Here is a 19163-nt window from a genome sequence, read left to right as displayed (position 1 = left end):
AAAGTATTGTACCCCATCCCTCCTCGCCTGCTCTCTGACTGAATATGCTTATCTTAGCAGTACGTTTCAATCACACGGTGTATGCTCGTGGTGACGTGTCGCACCCGTTGGAGTGGTGGAGTGGAGTCGTGTGTTAAACCCTCACTACTACATAGATACAGCCAGAGCTTACATAATGTCAGTCTGTCTGTGGGATGCACACGCACGCAGGATTGCGCACGGCGCCATCTGGCCATGATGAGAACCGTTAAACTCCTCCCGCCCTGCTCCAGCAAATTATAGCATGCCATCAGAGGGGAACGGCAGCCTATCGAACTGGTCGAGACTTGTCCAAATACCCATCTATGTACATTATCAAAGTTATTGGTGGCTAATTATAAAACAACACGAATAGAAGGTGTGAGATTGTCAAAACTAAACAATCAACACAGTCCAATCAGTCCACATTGAGATTAGGCTAAGACTGGCTGTAGTGGCTCTTCCCTCCTTTTCAGTCTCTTAAAACAGAGAATATCTGCCTGATTCATCTGAAATATTAGCACTTCCATTACCACTGTACATAAACGCCAACAGCATCCTGATCCTGAATCGACACACTCATCCACAATCTATTGTTTCACTGTAGCCTACACCATGACCATCCTATTTCAATAGTGAACATTGATCTAAGTGCATTATGATGTTTTTGACGCACTACTGAGAGTCATAGGATATAGGATATAGTGCTTGGATACTGTTTTAGTCATCCCTGTACATACTATCCTATAAATTCACCAAAAATGTACTTAAAATGTGGTAAATGAATTGAAAATAAAACGATGTGAATGTTTAAAACCAACTGGAAACATTCACTTCACAGGGGCATTGAGTGAATATAGTGACACGGTGGATGATGGATTACTAGGGAGAGTATGTACTGTAGTACTCTACTACACTAGCTTATCCAGTCATTACGACTATATCACCATGAAAGGCAAGTTCGTTTGGAGGAATCTTTTATCAATAATCCCGCGGGAGTACAGATTAGATAGAGAAAGCAAAGCACTCCACCCGACTGATCTTCATTACTATGTAATAACGCAACATTTTATCCATCTGATCATCACATAATAAACTAAAATGACTATGTAGGCACGGGGATCTTTATTCATTATAGTACAGCTTTTACATTTTTATTTTTTTAACCTTTATTTAACCAGGCAAGTCAGTTAAGAACACATTCTTATAAATTCTTACATTGAAGTAGATAGTACTGTTTTTTTTATGACTCTATTGAAATAGTATATGTCGTGATCCAATAGCTTTTTGCCAAAAATGTAACCCATGAAGGCGTGGGTTTTATGAATGGTTTCATAGTCAACCTTAATACGTAAAATATCTTACAAAGTATGAGACGATTTATATTTCATTATAATCATAACAATTTACTTTGATTAACCAAAAAGTCAGAATGTGCTTGACAAAGACACAAGAAGACAAGATGCAATATGCCCCGCGTAATAAAATGACCTTTTTTTCCCTGGTGCGCCCTTCATTCGATAATCAGAGACCCCGCTGAACGGAGGTTGCCTGGCTGCCGGGGACAAAGAGGAACCCAGCTGACTTCACTGGAAAGGTCTGGATGCGAAATTTCATTTTCACAAAATGTTTACCTTGCAGCGTTTTATCAATGGCAGCATCCAAACAAACTCATTGTCGCTCTCCGTCTCCACCGCGCGCCCTTGTTCTCCTCCACCTCTCACAATGCAGCGCGCTCCCACGCCCCTCCTCGAACACACATTAGGATACAACAAGACTATCTCGCTCCCCGTCTCTGTATCTAGCCCGCGAGTGATCAACATGAGAGGCGATATTAATCATGCATCTGAAATTCGATTTTCTCTAAGATCTGACAAGCATCCAGGCGCTGAAAACATAAGCAGCACAACATAAATACTAGTGACCCTGTCAAGCAACACATATGATATTTTGGTGGAGGCAATAGCCTAGTAGGCCTAAATAAACTTTTAATAATTCATTAACCAACCAAATTAAATCCTCCAGCCAGGTAAAAATTGGTAGCAAAACCAGTAATTGTTTATGCAGACAAAATGAACCCGCGGGAAGCGTAAAGTAGCGGTGCCACTTACTCCGGTGCTCCTGTCCGGGTAGCCTGCCCTCTCCGCGGTGAGCTTGGTGGTGTTGAGCCCAACTAGAGAGGGCAGAGTCTGCGACATCCAGTTCGTGATCATCGCCATGGTGCTCAGCACAACGCCGATCTTCAACAACGGCACCGACATCTCTGCACTCTGCGTTTAACCCAAACCAGCTTCATTCTATTGGTGCACAATCCGGCGAGAAACGAGCAAGGCAATCCATGTTGCCTAGTGAAGCCATAGCCTTCTGGTGTACCACCCGTAGCCCCGATTTGGTCGGTTGTTCCTTGGACATCACTGGTGAAAGGCTAAAGGGTTCGGAGTTTGGAAAAAGCCCGCAGGTTTGGATCAGGTTAATGATAATAAACCCTCGATGTCGAATCTGACAGTCCCGAAAGCCGGGAGAAAGTGTGATTGAGGAGCGGTTCAGAGAGAAAATAAAATGTATCTGGATGGGTATCTCTTTCTCTCTCTGTGCTGTCCCGCGCTCTGGTGGTGTTCCCGTTCTCCGTTCCTCTTTAGTTCACGCCCTCCGTCCGCCTCCTGCCTCGCGCGCTCCTTGATTAAGTGCAGTGAATACACACAGGCTGTTCCAAAAGGCTGAGGGAGGGAGGAGATGCCTACGGATCTATGGCAGCACGAGCAACGCGCAACGGTGATGTCAGCCAGGTTCGTCTTGCCTGCTGCTCGAGACGCCCTTCCCCGTGTCACCGGGGGTCGGTGGCTGCCTGGCTGGTATTATGTCGGATTGCGAGTTATTATCCCCGGGGGGATTGAGCAAAGAGCAGTTTCGGGTAAGGTCGCGCCACTCGTCCGGTTGTAAGAAGCTGAGTGCTTCATTTTCTAGGCCGGGCAGGTGATATTTTTCTCACCCCACCCCCGTGGAGCGCGAGCTGTTGGGGTACGGAGAATAACTCAACTTGACGTTAATTTAATGAACAACCCCATGTATTAAAGTCCGTTATTATTTGATTTAATGAAGGTGAGCTAGGCAATAAGGATCATATATAGATATATATGGGGCGGTAGGTAGCCTGGTGGTCAGCCTAGTGGTTAGTGCGTTGGGCCAGTAACCGAAAGGTTGGTGCATCGAATCCCCGAACGGACAAGGCACCATCTGTCCTTCTGCTCCTGAACAAGGAAGTTAACCTACTGTTCCTACTGTAGGCCGTAATTGTAAATAAGAATTTGTTCTTCACTGGTTTGCTTTGTTAAATAAAAACATATACACGCATAATAGGGCATGCAATATGGATAACGGCAACGTATCATCCCAAATGCATTAATACACGTCAAAAATTTTATGTCTTTATTTAAAAAATCCCGACACCTGTCATCATCAGCACTGCATTCGAGTATAAAATAAAATTGAAGAGATGTATGGCCTATGTGAAATACTCTGGCGCCATCATGCGGCTGCTTTCGGTATTGCTTGTAAACCAAAGGGACAGTAGTCATAATATTGTTCTTAAATAGCCGCGCGACATCACATGAATGTCACAACCCAATTTAAATGTGTTTGAATAAATGCGTCACCAAAGGCTTTCTGAAGGTGTTACACGCAAACATAACAACATTCATGTTCAGCTGGATTATGGATCTCTCTGTCTCTCAACCCACCCATGAGTTTCTGTATTATACTTGGTTTGGAGGATACTGGATGAACACCAGAAAGTGTGAGAGAGACCATGAGAGACTTGAAGAATGAAGATCACGAAGAAAAATCACAAGTGAACTCATACCCCTTTAAGAAATCTACCACACCAGAATTGCCACAACACCAAAATGACACACCAGGGCCCATATTCCCAAAGCACTCAGAGTATGAGTGCTGATCCAAGATGACATGGACAGGGATACCTGGCCCTAGGTCAGCACTCATACTCTGAGACGCTTTATGAATACGGGCCCAATACCTGTCCACTTCTTATCTCCCATCACCTTGTGAATATTTTCAATCGTCCCTTTAATAATTAGAATCATTTTACTCAATACATTTTTGAATTACAAAGCAAAGCAAATCTTTCTCATGGAAAAATTATGAAGAATCAGAGCCCCGAGCAGTGCACTGAGCAGAGCACCAAGCAGAGCACCAACAGAGCACCAAACAGAGCACCAAGCAGAGCACCAAACAGAGCACCAACAGAGCACCAAGCACAGCACCAAACAGAGCACCAAGCACAGCACCAAACAGAGCACCAAGCAGAGCACCGAACAGAGCACCGAACAGAGCACCGAACAGAGCACCAAACAGAGCACCAAACAGAGCACCAACAGAGCACCAACAGAGCACCAACCAGAGCACCAACAGAGCACCAAACAGAGCACCAAGCACAGCACCAAACAGAGCACCAACCAGAGCACCGAACAGAGCACCAAGCAGAGCACCAACCAGAGCACCGAACAGAGCACCAAACAGAGCACCAAGCACAGCACCAAACAGAGCACCAAGCAGAGCACCAAACAGAGCACCAACCAGAGCACCAAACAGAGCACCAAGCAGAGCACCGAACAGAGCACCAACCAGAGCACCAAGCACAGCACCAAACAGAGCACCAAGCAGAGCACCGAACAGAGCACCAAGCAGAGCACCAAACAGAGCACCAAGCAGAGCACCGAACAGAGCACCAAGCACAGCACCAAACAGAGCACCAAGCAGAGCACCGAACAGAGCACCAAGCAGAGCACCGAACAGAGCACCAAGCAGAGCACCAAGCAGAGCACCGAACAGAGCACCAAGCAGAGCACCGAACAGAGCACCAAGCAGAGCACCGAACAGAGCACCAAGCAGAGCACCAAGCAGAGCACCGAACAGAGCACCAACCAGAGCACCAAGCACAGCACCAAACAGAGCACCAACAGAGCACCAAGAACAGAGCACCAAGCAGAGCACCAAACAGAGCACCAAGCAGAGCACCGAACAGAGCACCAAGCACAGCACCAAGCAGAGCACCGAACAGAGCACCAAGCAGAGCACCAAGCAGAGCACCGAACAGAGCACCAAGCAGAGCACCGAACAGAGCACCAAGCAGAGCACCGAACAGAGCACCAAGCAGAGCACCGAACAGAGCACCAAGCAGAGCACCAAGCAGAGCACCAACAGAGCACCAACAGAGCACCAAGCAGAGCACCGAACAGAGCACCAAACAGAGCACCAAGCACAGCACCAAACAGAGCACCAAGCAGAGCACCGAACAGAGCACCAAGCAGAGCACCTAACAGAGCACCAAGCAGAGCACCGAACAGAGCACCAAGCAGAGCACCTAACAGAGCACCAAGCAGAGCACCGAACAGAACATTAGAATACTTGTTTAGTTCTCCACCTGTAGGCTTAGCTGTAATACTGCAAGTTATTACATCAAGACCCCAAATATCCACAGTGCAATATGGGCTACTTCTGTTCTCGCAGTAATGCAATATGCTGATATAAATAAAAGACTCTCTCTCACCTTCACTCTATTTCCCCTTCCCTTTCCCACTCTCCCATTCTCTCTCACCTTCTCTCTATTTCCCCTTCCCTTTCCCACTCTCCCATTCTCTCTCACCTTCACTCTATTTCCCCTTCCCTTTCCCACTCTCCCATTCTCTCTCACCTTCACTCTATTTCCCCTTCCCACTCTCCCATTCTCTCTCACCTTCACTCTATTTCCCCTTCCCTTTCCCACTCTCCCATTCTCTCTCACCCCTCTGTATCTTCTCTTTCCCTCTCTCCCATTCTCTCTCACCTTCACTCTGAGTTTCCCTTCCCTGTCCCACCCCCATTCTCTCTCACCTTCACTCTATTTCCCCTTCCCTTTCCCACTCTCCCCCTCTCACTCTATTTATCTTTCTCTTCCCTCTCTCACCTTCACTCTATTTCCCCTTCCCTTTCTCTCCCATTCTTTCAGCTTCTCTCTGTCCCACCCCCATTCTCTCTCACCTTCACTCTATTTCCCCTTCCCTTTCCCACTCTCCCCCTCTGTATCTGTCTCTTTCTCTCTCTTACTCTCGCTCTCTCTGAGTTTCTCTCTCCGTCCCCCTTCTCTCTCAACCTTTCTCAGTGTACAGAACACAGCAGTTGTGACTCTGCAGGACAATTTGAGGTAACAGAGGGGGTCAGTTCACCGCTGTGCCTGCCCTCTACTGCCCTGCCCTGTCGATCCCAGCTCAATCCAACCCATCCCTTTCCTGCCCTGACCTCTTCTCCCCTGCCCAGCTCTGCTCACCCCAGCCCAGGGCCATCTCAACTCTGCCAGTCAGTTAGCATATCAGTACTAAGCACTAATATTCTACACTAACACTCTCTGGGACGATTTCCCCAACAGAAATTAAGCCTAGACCTTGAGCATGGTTTTTAGTCCATGACTAAGCTTAATCTGTGTCCGGGAAGCCCTCCCCCTGACCCTCCCCATGGACAGATCAGCTAATAGGGGATAAATCAGGGGACCAGATCAGTCAGTGGAGGACTGCACAGTCTTGTCATGCTTGGCTGACTATTTCACAGAGAGAGACATGTTTATAGGATAAACGTAAAAGGACAATATGGCCATTTCAGATCGTCTATGTGTACAACTGAAAAAGTACAGTTTAACATATGTACACTAGTACAACTCTGTGATGATAACTAACTTTCAGAGTTTCACTTGCATTGGTTTATGAATAAATCAAATCCAAGTTGTCAATCACAGCATAATGCAATGCAGCTGCAGACACTCCATCTTTCTCTCTTTCACAAGAACTGAATTGATTATAGTGTAAACTTTTCATTATAAACACCTATTTTTCTCTCTCTTCTAGCGGGTGTAGCGGGCTTGAAGCTTTCAGGGAGCTGCCACGGGAACAGCTGGCCCTTCTCTACATACCTGACAACATAAACCAACAACAACAACAAACACTCACTATAGGATTTCTGCTTCAAAAACATGTTCATTAAGAAACACAACAAATACTTCCCACACTAGCTATGCTTCAAACATGAAGGAATTCTGGAATAAATACTGCCCAGATCCTCAATAAGGTCTGACTGCGGCCCAAGACCAGGATAACTCCAGGGATGAACCGCCCAGGAAAACCAATCCCCCTTGTCGCCGTCAAACCCTTCTCCACATAGTAGCTATGCTCTGAATACATGTTCATTTAAAAACTCTGGCACACATACTGCTCTAGGGGTCTGATGTGTATGCTAATATAATGATGTGTATGCTAATATAATGGCGTGTATGCTAATACAATGACGTGTATGCTAGTATAATGACCTGTATGCTAATATAATGACGTGTATGCTAATATAATGTATGCTAATATAATGACGTGTATGCTAATATAATGACGTGTATGCTAATATAATGACGTGTATGCTAGTATAATGACGTGTATGCTAATATAATGACGTGTATGCTAAATATAATGCTAGTATAACGTGTATGCTAATATAATGACGTGTATGCTAATATAATGACGTGTATGCTAATATAATGACTTGTGCTAATATAATGACGTGTATGCTATATAATGACGTGTATGCTAATATATATGACGTGTATGCTAATATAATGACGTGTATGCTAGTATAATGTATGCTAATATAATGACTTGTATGCTAATATAATGACGTGTATGCTAATATAATGACGTGTATGCTAATATAATGACGTGTATGCTAGTATAATGACGTGTATGCTAATATAATGACGTGTATGCTAATATAATGACGTGTATGCTAATATAATGACGTGTATGCTAATATAATGACGTGTATGCTAATATAATGACGTGTATGCTAATATAATGACGTGTATGCTAATATAATGACGTGTATGCCAATATAATGACGTAAAGGATGTGGTGGATCATCTGATGTGTTTAAGGTAGAACATCTGTCAAGATGTGAGGACGGATGTTGGTTATATTGCCTGAAGAATTGACAGCCAGTGTGTGTGTGTGTGTGTGTGTGTGTGTGTGTGTGTGTGTGTGTGTGTGTGTGTGTGTGTGTGCGTGCGTGCGTGTGTGTGTGTGTGTGTGTGTGTGTGTGTGCCTGTCTGTCTGTCTGTGCCTTTGTGTGTGTGTCTTTGTGTGGCTGAGAGAAAGTGAGTGTGTACATGAGTGTGTGATGGAGAGAAACAGAGAGAGAGATAAAACGACAGAGACAGAAAGATGATGTCCATCATTGTGACTTGTTGTTGTTGTGCTCCAGACCACAGCACCTGACACAAATCATCCTCCACAGTTTACAGTAGAAATAATACATTTCATTTCAGTGCATAATGCAGACCATGTCTCTCCAACCTGTTTCTGCAGAGCTACAGTCCTGTTGGTTTTCACCTCAACCCTAATCTAGTGCATCTGATTCTAATAATTAGTTGGTTGATAAGCTGAATCAGGATACAACTGGGGTTTGAGGGAAAATCTACAGGAGGGTATCTCTCCAGGAAGAGGGTTAGAGAGTCCTGCTGTAGACTAAGGACAGTGAAATAACACAGATTGATCTGTACACTGGCCACCTCAGTGACATCTCCTAAATACTTGTACATTCCTCTAAAATAAAACAATAGCCTGCAGTGGCAATGACATCTGTATCTGTCCAGGCTGTAGGGGTAAAAGTGAAGTGGGGTGACATAAATCATCACCTCTAGAGCAAGTTATGTTGAAACAGAATCTGTTCAATAAATGTGAGTCTGGCTTTGATCACAAAGAAATGTGCTGCACTTTCTATCTCTGCTCTGTTCTCTTTCTCTCTCTCTCTCTCTTTCTCTCTCTCTTTCTCTCTCTCTCTCTCTCTCTCTTTCTATCTCTCTCTTTCTATCTCTGCTCTGTTCTGTTCTCTTTCTATCTCTGCTCTGTTCTCTTTCTCTCTCTCTCTTTCTATCTCTGCTCTGTTCTATTCTCTTTCTATCTCTGCTCTGTTCTCTTTCTCTCTCTCTCTCTCTCTCTCTCTCTTTCTATCTCTGCTCTGTTCTATTCTCTTTCTATCTCTGCTCTGTTCTCTTTCTCTCTCTCTCTTTCTCTCTCTCTCTTTCTATCTCTGCTCTGTTCTATTCTCTTTCTATCTCTGCTCTGTTCTCTTTCTCTCTCTCTCTTTGTCTCTCTCTCTTTCTATCTCTGCTCTGTTCTATTCTCTTTCTATCTCTGCTCTGTTCTGTTCTCTTTCTATCTCTGCTCTGTTCTCCCCCCCTCTCTCTCTTTTGCTCTCTCTCTTTCTTACTATTTTTTCTTTATCTCGCTCTCTCTCTGTCCCTCTCACACACTCTCTCTGTCTATCTCCAACCCTTATTTCTCTGTCTTTATCCCCAATCTCTCTTACTCTGACTCTTTCCAAAACACCTAATTTCCCTCTACCTCGGCATCCTTGAGTGTGATGTGTGTGGTGTTTGATGTTGTAAGGGCTCTGTTGTCGGTTAAGCTATAAATAGTGCTCCAGGGTGAGTATTATAGTGGTTCTGATAATGCTGGAGGCCGGTGGAGGTTGAGGCTGTAGCCACGGTGAGTATTATAGTGGTGCTGATAATGCTGGAGGCCGGTGGGGGTTAAGGCTGTAGCTACAGTGAGTATTATAGTGGTTTTGATAATGCTGGAGGCCGGAGGGGGTTGAGGCTGTAGCCACAGTGAGTATTATAGTGGTTCTGATAATGCTGGTGGCTGGAGGGGGTTGAGGCTGTAGCCACAGTGAGTATTATAGTGGTTCTGATCATGCTGGAGGCCGGTGGGGGTTGATGCTGTAGCCACAGTGAGTATTATAGTAGTTCTGATAATGCTGGAGGCCGGAGGGGGTTGAGGCTGTAGCCACAGTGAGTATTATAGTGGTTCTGATCATGCTGGAGGCCGGAGGGGGTTGAGGCTGTAGCCACAGTGAGTATTATAGTGGTTCTGATCATGCTCGAGGCCAGTGGGGGTTAAGGCTGTGGCCACGGTGAGTATTATAGTGGTTCTGATAATGCTGGAGGCCGGTGGGGGTTGAGGCTGTAGCCACAGTGAGTATTATAGTGGTTCTGATAATGCTGGAGGCTGGTTGGGGTTGAGGCTGTGGCCAGATATTGACTGACCTTGTTACAAATCACATCCATCCAAAATGCTCACGCACAGTCACACACTCAAACACACGCATGCAATCATATAAACACACACACACACATGTACACACACACCAATGCCATCCAGGGCCACAAACTACAGTGTCAACCAAGCCCCTTACAGACAACATGCAGCACCCAAACTGTATAATGCAGGATGAAGTCCAACCTCGTATGCCTTTTCCTCTTCAATCAAGGAGATCAGAAGGGCAACATGTACAACAGAATCAGCATTACTGAGAGCTCAGCACAGTGTTTGTGTCACAGTGTTATAGGGAGACTACAGTGATGTGTTGGTCATGGTGAAAGATGCATGGGAGAGATGAGGGCAAGCAGAGTGTCTATGTGTTTTGTGGGGTCAGCTATTTCTCTCTGAGGCTGTGTGATGTACAAAACACACACCTCACTTGGCACCGACGTCAGTCCAACAACATCCTCTGAGTGATATTTTTACAGAGCTGTCCATTAACATGAATCCAATCTGAAACAAAGTACATGTTGAGGCCTGGGGTTGAATTTGTATTAAAAGGGTTTAAAAGAAATAGATAGAATATTGTGTGGTTGATGATTGTACATTTGGGAAATAGATTTCCGAATAATGGACATGTTGACCGAATGATTATGTTGAACTAATGCCAATTTGTTTTGGTAGCCTGATGTTAGCTTGTTTATGCACAGGGGGACAGGAATGAACGGTATGTCTGTGGGAATGAACAGATACACCTGTAGTTTGGTGAGGCCATTTTAAATATATATACATATATCTTTTTTAATTTTAAAAATATCTGAGCAACCCTTTACGTAAACATTTGTGCTATACTTTTGGGAATGAACTTTGAACTGTAGGGTTAACTGTGCACACCATCGTTTCACAGATTGCTGGTGATTAAGACATTTGACAATAGAACAGCACTTGACTATATTCTTCAATTACATTATCAACCATTACGGCCTTGGATACTTCTTAGGTGATTGGACTGATATGTCGGGGTGGATAATCGTTCATGCCAGACCAATCAAATTTTATTTGCTTGGTTAGAACAAAGACCTCCTTTCTCGTCTCCATAGTCAAGTTCTCGAGCTCCACAGTCACTTCTCCTTTGGTCTTGTTCAAAGGACCATGCTGTGTGCTGTGCTACTTGAAATGGAATAATATTTCACTGCTTGTTATTCGAAACAAACGACACATGCAGAATACCGATACATATATCAGACACATCATAATGATTTGATTTAGAATGAAAAACATTAACCATTCTTACATAATCCTAACCCTCACACAGATGATTTGGTTGGATGGGTTGATTTGTTATTCATTCATTACATTTGCTTATAATTTATACGTGTGTAATATATGTGAATATTTACACATTTGTGTGCATGTAGGATTTTGTACATCTATATCCCTGCGCATTACACAGAGCCCCGTTAGAGTTAGGCTATGTGACATTATTTGGGCGCTGCTGGCGCTATCTGCGTCCGTGTAGCATAATGTATCCACATCATCGCCATGTAATCCCACCCGTTAATCTCTTTAAACACGGAAACTGGCTAATTCACTTTAGCTCTGTCTCGGCTACCAAGAAGACACCGGGTACTAATATTTTATCTCGTGCCAAGTAACTGCTCACCACAGCGTAGCTCTAATACAGTGGGGGAAATGGCGTGTGTTTAAACCTACTTGAGTGAGTTCTGTGCCCATCAACACGAGAACGATAAGACTCAGGATCTTGCTCGAGGGCTGCATCTCTTTCCTCCGGGTGTGTGGAACCAACGCTCTCACATGCAGATCAGTCCCTTTGCGTCCCCCGCACGGAAGTCCTCTCCTCTCCGCTCCCTCGTAGCGCTGAGGTCGCTCGCTCGCTCTTATCCCTCAGCAACCAAATAATAGAAAGCGAGAAATCGGTATTACGGAATCAGAGTCTCTTAGCATATTTATTTCATCTCGACTCCTCCGTCTTGGTGTTTCTGTTCTTTCTTCTTTTCTTTCTTCCTCTCTAATCGCCACAACGGGTTCTGATAAACATTTGCGAAGGGAAACGTTGGTTTAAAATACGGGAATCAGCACTGGTTACTCAGATATTGCCAAAACTTTGCCTCCCTGCCCGGAGTCGCCGAATAAGCGATGGGTGTAAAATGAGAGAGCGCGGAGCTGTCCGCGGTGCTGAAACAGGAAGTGATGTGGCAGAGCGTGGGAAATTCAAGCAAGACAACATGGAGCGCGCCAGAGAGCTAGGAATCATATTTTATGATTTCTATGATTGAAAAAAACATGGCCCCTTTTCAATTCTAGTATTTATACTGAACAAAAATATAAACGCAACACGTCAAAATGGTCCCATGTTTCATGAACTGAAATAAAAGATCTAACAAATGTTCCATATGCACAAAAAGCTTATTTCTCTCAAATGTTGTGCACAAATGTGTTTACATCCCTGTTCGTGAGCATTTTTCCTTTGCCAAGATAATTCATCCACATGACAGGTGTGGCATATCAAGAAACTGATTAACAAGCTTGATCATTACATAGACTATTTATTTATTTATTGACCCCCTCTTGATCATTACATAGACTATTTATTTATTTATTGACCCCATCTTGATCATTACATAGACTATTTATTTATTTATTGACCCCCTCTTGATCATTACATAGACTATTTATTTATTTATTGACCCCCTCTTGATCATTACATAGACTATTTATTTATTGACCCCCTCTTGATCATTACATAGACTATTTATTTATTTATTGACCCCCTCTTGATCATTACATAGACTATTTATTTATTTGTTGACCCCCTCTTGATCATTACATAGACTATTTATTTATTTATTTATTTATTTATTTATTTATTGACCCCCTCTTGATCATTACATAGACTATTTATTTATTTATTGACCCCCTCTTGATCATTACATAGACTATTTATTTATTTATTGATCCCCTCTTGATCATTACATAGACTATTTATTTATTTATTGACCTCCTCTTGATCATTACATAGACTATTTATTTATTTATTGACCTCCTCTTGATCATTACATAGACTATTTATTTATTTATTGACCCCCTCTTGATCATTACATAGACTATTTATTTATTTATTTATTTATTGACCCCCTCTTGATCATTACATAGACTATTTATTTATTTATTGACCCCCTCTTGATCATTACATAGACTATTTATTTATTTATTGACCCCCTCTTGATCATTACATAGACTATTTATTTATTATTTATTTAGACTATTTATTTATTTATTGACCCCCTCTTGATCATTACATAGACTATTTATTTATTTGTTGACCCCCTCTTGATCATTACATAGACTATTTATTTATTTATTTATTTATTTATTTATTTATTGACCCCCTCTTGATCATTACATAGACTATTTATTTATTTATTATTTATCATTACATAGACTATTTATTTATTTATTGATCCCCTCTTGATCATTACATAGACTATTTATTTATTTATTTATTTATTGACCCCCTCTTGATCATTACATAGACTATTTATTTATTTATTGACCCCCTCTTGATCATTACATAGACTATTTATTTATTTATTGACCCCCTCTTGATCATTACATAGACTATTTATTTATTTATTGACCCCCTCTTGTTTGTTTTTACACTGATGCTACTGGCTGTTTATTAGCTATGCATAGTCACTTTACAAATGACCTCGACTAACATGTAGACACACACATTGACTCAGTACTGGTACCCCCTGTATATAGCCTCATTGTTGTGGTTAAGTCATTTTCTTGTTAATTAAAAAAAATATATATAAATGTTTTTTATTTTAGTTTATTTAGTAAATATTTCCTTAACTCTATTTCTTAAACTGTATTGTTTGTTAAGGGCTTGTAAGTAAGCATTTCACAGTAAGGTCTAGTACACACATATTGCATCCGGCACATGTGACAAATAACATTTGATTTGAGATGCGCCTTGTACTGGGGACAATAAAAGGCCACTCTAAAGTTTGTCACACAACACAATGCCCCAGATATCTCAAGTTTTGGCATGCTGACTGAAGGAATGTCCACCAGAGCTGTTGCTGGAGCATTGCATTTTCATTTCTTTACCATAAGCCAACATAGTTTTAGAGAATTTGGCAGTAGGTTCGACCAGCCTCATAACCACAGACTACATGTAACCAAGCCAGCCCAGGACCTCCACACCCGGTTTAGTCTGAGACCAGCCACACAGACAGCTCATGAAACTGTGTTTGCACAGCTGAATAATTTCTGCACAAACTGTCAGAAACCATCTCAGGAAAGCTCATCTGTGTGTTCTTTGTCCTCACCAGGGTTTTGACCTGACTACAGTTCGAAACTTCAGTGGGCAAATGCTCACCTTCGATGGCCACTAGCACACTGGATGAATCCCGGTTTCAACTGTACGGGGCAGATGGCAGACAGCGTGTAATGTGTCATGTGGGTGAGCGGTTTGCTGATGTCAACGTTGTGAACATGGTGTCGGTGGGGTTATGGTATGGGCAGGCATAAGCTACAGACAACAAAAACAATTGCATTTTATCTATGGCAATTTAAATGCACAGAGATACCGTGATGAGATCCTGATGCCCATTGTTTTGCCAGTCATCCGCTGCCATCATCTCATGATAATGCACAATTGTCTAAAAATGTGTCAAGGATCTGTCATGTGCTTCCTGGGAGAAAACATGTCCCAGTTCTTCCATAGCCTGCATACTCACCAGTCATGTCACCTATTGAGCATGTTTGGGATGCTCTCGATCGATGTGTACGACAGCATGTTCCAGTTCCCATCAATTTCCAACAACATCGCACAGCCACGTAGAAAAAGGAGGAAGGGAAATGCTGCTAAGATACACAATAATAGTTTGGTAGACAGAAGGTGCTCTTTGGTAAAAGGGGTACATTGGCCATCAAAAAGAAAGGAGGACCAAGGCACTCTTCATATAATTAACGAACATGCCATTATTTGTATGGCATGTTCAATGGGAACAAAGTTTAAAAACTCTGATGCGTTTCGGCTGCATGGCCTTCGTCAGGGAGTAACATCGCACAGCCATTGAAGGAGTGGTACAACATTCCACAGGCCGCAATCAACAGCCTGGTCAACTCTATGCAAAGGAGATGTGTCGTGCTGGATGAGGCAAATGGAGGTCACACCAGATACTGACTGGTTTTCTGATCCACCCCCTACCTTTTTTTTAAAGGTATCTGTCACCAAAAAGATGCATATCTGTATTCCCAGTCATGTGAAATCCATATTAGAGCCTAATTTATTTATTTTAATTGCCTGATTTCCTTATATGAACTGTAACTCAGTAAAATCTTTAAATTGGGTCATGTTGGGTTAAAAAATGTGTTTAGTGTAATTTATATGTTGGTCACAGCCCTATTAAAATACATCTGGCCTGATTGTGGTCTAGACTAGAGAGCCTATTTAGTCCATTATGTTCTTTGATTTGACTCGAATTCCACAATTATTGTACTGTATTTATTTGACATTCACATACACCTCTTGTTCATTGACAATAAAATAATACATGATATATGATGATCAATAAGGCTGGAATGGTGTAATGGTTTCCAAATGGAGAAATTGATCAGCCACTAATGCTAATGGCAGTAAAAATGGCTTCATCCTGTGTGGTATATACTGTACTTAAGCAATAAGGCCTGAGGAGGTGTGATATATGGCCTGGACACAGCCGTGGTATATTGGCCATATATTGCAAACCCCCAAGGTGCCTTAATGCTATTATAAACTGGTTACCAACATAATTCGAGCATAAAAGTAAATGTTTTGTCATACAAATAGTATATGGTCTGATATACCACGTCTGTCAGCTAGTCAGCATTCAGGGCTCAAACTACCCAGTTTATAATTAGCTACAAATACAGCCTGTTCTTGATATGCCTTACCCCACTGCACAATACAGGGATATCTACGTTTATGAAGTTGACAGCGACCTTAGTTGGGTTTGAAAGTGCACATTTTTCATTTGAGTGTCCTCCTCTCTCTGCCCACATGTGCTATACAGTGATATACAGTGATATACAGTGCTATACAGAATATACAGTGCTATACAGTGATATACAGTGCTATACAGTGATATACGGTGCTATACAGTACCATACTGTGCTTTACAGTGCTATACAGTGATATAGAATGCTATACAGTGATATACAGTGCTACACAGTGCTTTACAGTGCTATACAGTGCTATACAGTCATATACAGTGCTATCATGTACAGTGATATACAGTGCTATACATGACTTTACAGTGATATACAGTGATATGCAGTGCTATTCAGTGCTATACAGTGCTTTACAGTGATATACAGTGCTATACATGACTTTACAGTGATATGCAGTGCTATTCAGTGCTATACAGTGCTATACAGTGATATCACGTACAGTGATATACAGTGCTTTACAGTGATATACAGTGTTATAGTGCTGTATAAAACATATATGGCAGCTTGGAAAGGGTTGCACAGCTGAAGGCCAGACGGAAGCCAATCTGAAGTAAAAGGCAAATGACAGCCCTTTTGGAGTTTGCTAAAAGGCACTTAAAGGACTCTCAGACCATGAGAAACAAGATTCTCTGGTCTGATAAAACCAAGATTGAACTCTTTGGCCTGAATTCCAAGCGTCACATCTGGAGGAAACCTGGCACCATCCCTACAGTGAAGCGTGGTGGTGGCAGCATCATGCTGTGGGGATTTTTTTCAGCAGTAGAGACTGGGAGACTAGTCAGGCCCGGGGGAAAGATGAATGGAGCAAAGTACAGAGAGATCCTTGAAGAAAAACTGCTCCAGAGCGCTCAGGACCTCGGACTGGGGGCGAAGGTTCACCTTCCAACAGGACAACGATGCTAACCACACTGCCAAAACGACACAGGAGTGGCTTTGGGACAAGTCTCTGACTCTCCTTGAGTGGCCCAGACAGAGCCCGGTCTTGAACCCGATCAAACATCTCTGGAAAGACCTAAACATAGCTGTGCAGCAACACTCCCCATCCAATGTGATAGAGCTTGAGAGGATCTGCAGAGAAGAATGGGAAAATCTCCACAAATACAGGTGTGCCGAGGTTATGGCGTCATACCCAAGAACATTTAACATTTACATTTAAGTCATTTAGCAGACGCTCTTATCCAGAGCGACTTACAAATTGGTGCATTCACCTTATGACATCCAGTGGAACAACCACTTTACAATAGTGCATCTAAATATTTTAAGGGGGAGGGGGTGAGAAGGATTACTTTATCCTATCCTAGGTATTCCTTAAAGAGGTGGGGTTTCAGGTGTCTCCGGAAGGTGGTGATTGACTCCGCTGTCCTGGCGTCGTGAGCTGTAATCACTGCCATAGATCCTTCAACAAAGTACTGAGTAAAGGGTCTGAATACGTACAGTACCAGTCAAACGTTCAGACAAACCTTCTCATTCAAGGGATTTTCTTTATTTGTACTATTTTCTACATTGTACAACTATGAAATAACACATATGGAATCATGTAGTAAACAAAAAAAGTGTAAACAAATTAAAATATATGTTATATTGGTTGGAAAAGCATTCCAGGGGAAACTGGTTGAGAGAATTCCAAGAATGTGCAAAGCTGTCATCAAGGCAAAGGGTGGCTACGTTGAAGAATCTCAAATCTCAAATATATTTTTATTTGTTTAACACTTTTTTGGTTATGTGTTCATGTGTTCATGTGTTGTTTCACAGTTTTGATGTCTTGGGGGCCTGTGTTTGGGGGCCTGTGTTTGGGGGCCTGTGTGACTAACTCCATGTACTTTTTCACTTTATTGGAACATTGAACATTCTCTCTCTGTGCCGTGCCCATTTAATTGTGTTCCTCTGTAATGGCCTCTTTTCTCTTTTCCAAAAGTAATGTGTCTGTCAATTGGTTGCCCGAGAAGTCTTTGATGCGATTCCATGGCCGCTAGGCTGCCTGTCTCGACTGAATTGTATTATACACTAATAGCTTAAAGGCATGAAGCCTCAGACACACGCTCCTTAAACAGGCAAACAGCTCACAGAGGGACCCAGCTAGCTGTAGCTGGCTAAACATATACACTCAAATCCACTCTGGTTACAACGTACTGAGCCAAAGAAATACATAGTCTCCGTCCAAATGGCACCCTATTCAGTTTATACTCTACTTTTGATCAGTTTCTGGCACTAATTAGGGAATAGGGTGCCATCTGAGATGCACACAGAGAGATATTGTACTGTAATTTAATGTGAAGAACAGGCTGCATAGACTGATGATTGTTGTCAATTTTACTACCTGGTAAGGTGGTGAAGTCAGGTTAAGATCCTATTATACTTTAACCCTCTATTGACTTGTGGACAAAATGTTTATTTTTACTGGTGTGCTTTTGAACGGAGACTCTAGCTACAGATGGTGCCCTCAAATGAGCTAAGAGGTTAATGGGAAAATCCTTGAATAAACTGCAGCCTAAAATATATTATTGTTCACAACCAGCAGAACATTTCTGCCGGCATACCACATGGCACCCCATTCCCTGTAATGCACTACATTTGACAAGGGCCCATATTGCTGTTGTCAAAAGTTGTGCTCTATATAGGAATAGGGTGCCATTTGTGATGCCCCCACTGTCTGTTCAGAGTGGTTGAGCTGCTCCACTATCATTCTCTTAAAAACAGCAATACAATACAGTCAGTCAATCCCTACAGTCTAGATATACTGAACACATTAAATGGACCTCTCACTGTCATGGGACTTGAATAACAGAAAATAGATATTACCAATTTTTTCCATTATGTTGTATGAGTGGTGTGTGTGTGTGTGTGTGTGTGTGTGTGTGTGTGTGTGTGTGTGTGTGTGTGTGTGTGTGTGTGTGTGTGTGTGTGTGTGTGTGTGTGTGTGTGTGTGTGTGTGTGTGTGTGTGTGTGTGTGTGTGTGTGTGTGTGTGTGTGTGTGTGTGTTTGGCCTACAGT

At 42.6% G+C, this 19163-nt stretch overlaps 1 protein-coding gene across 3 annotated transcripts in view; it reads right to left on the bottom strand.

The window, feature by feature from the left end:
- Window positions 1-12339, bottom strand: part of LOC124049151 (noelin-like) — a 55566-nt gene extending 43227 nt beyond the window's left edge. Inside the window, exon 1 of one of the 3 annotated variants that reach the window (XM_046370525.1) lies at window positions 11862-12339. In XM_046370525.1, the coding sequence (XP_046226481.1) occupies window positions 11862-11927 (66 nt within the window). In that variant the 5' untranslated portion in view covers window positions 11928-12339. Of the gene's footprint in view, window positions 1-1652; window positions 1857-2129; window positions 2817-11861 lie in introns of those variants that run through there. The other 2 variants (XM_046370524.1, XM_046370523.1) reach the window with 2 other exon arrangements.
- Window positions 12340-19163: the final 6824 nt, after the last annotated feature.

This window comes from Oncorhynchus gorbuscha, linkage group LG11 (assembly GCF_021184085.1).
Source record: "Oncorhynchus gorbuscha isolate QuinsamMale2020 ecotype Even-year linkage group LG11, OgorEven_v1.0, whole genome shotgun sequence".
Lineage (NCBI taxonomy): Eukaryota > Metazoa > Chordata > Actinopteri > Salmoniformes > Salmonidae > Oncorhynchus > Oncorhynchus gorbuscha.
This window is presented reverse-complemented; position numbering and strand designations above follow the sequence as displayed.